The sequence below is a fragment of the Mesitornis unicolor genome, unplaced genomic scaffold (genome assembly GCF_000695765.1).
Source record: "Mesitornis unicolor isolate BGI_N332 unplaced genomic scaffold, ASM69576v1 scaffold35711, whole genome shotgun sequence".
Classification (NCBI taxonomy): domain Eukaryota; kingdom Metazoa; phylum Chordata; class Aves; order Mesitornithiformes; family Mesitornithidae; genus Mesitornis; species Mesitornis unicolor.
In genome coordinates this window covers 4195-4622 of record NW_010166487.1, presented here as the reverse complement: position 1 = coordinate 4622, position 428 = coordinate 4195, and the positions used below count along the sequence as shown (strand labels likewise).

Genomic DNA, 428 nt, shown 5'->3' with positions numbered 1-428 from the left:
GGCGCAAGGGTGGAGGACATGGGTGGTGCCCACTGTCCCCCCACTTTTTTTGGGGCAAACAGGCTTTGAACCCAGCCATCCCAGGCCCCCAGGACAGCAGGGTCCTCCTCAGGGAGGAGAGGGGGGCAGGCAGCTGCCCCGAAGCTCAGGAGGCTTTATCCTCTCCATGGAAGGAGTGAAATCTGGGGAGGGGGCTGCCACAGATGCAAAGAGTTTGGATGTGCCCTTGCTGCGTGGCAGAGGAGCTTCAAAGACCATTTTGGGGTGCAGCAGGATGTCCCCAGAGTCACCCTGGGGTCACGGTGCCCAGCTGAGCCTCCCTGTCCTTCCCCGCAGCCTGGAGGAGAACATGGATGAGAAGAACCGCACGGAGACCTGGCACCAAAGCCTCCAGGCGGTGCTCAGTGCCTTGAACCAGACGCTGCACG

At 61.9% G+C, this 428-nt stretch overlaps 1 protein-coding gene across 1 annotated transcript in view; it reads left to right on the top strand.

Moving 5' to 3' along the window:
• Window positions 1-349: 349 nt before the first annotated feature.
• The window catches only part of KCNE3 (potassium voltage-gated channel, Isk-related family, member 3), a 312-nt gene continuing 233 nt past the window's right edge, over window positions 350-428 (top strand). Inside the window, exon 1 of the mRNA XM_010194978.1 lies at window positions 350-423. Coding sequence (XP_010193280.1) covers window positions 350-423 — 74 coding nt within the window. The remainder of the gene's footprint in view (window positions 424-428) is intronic.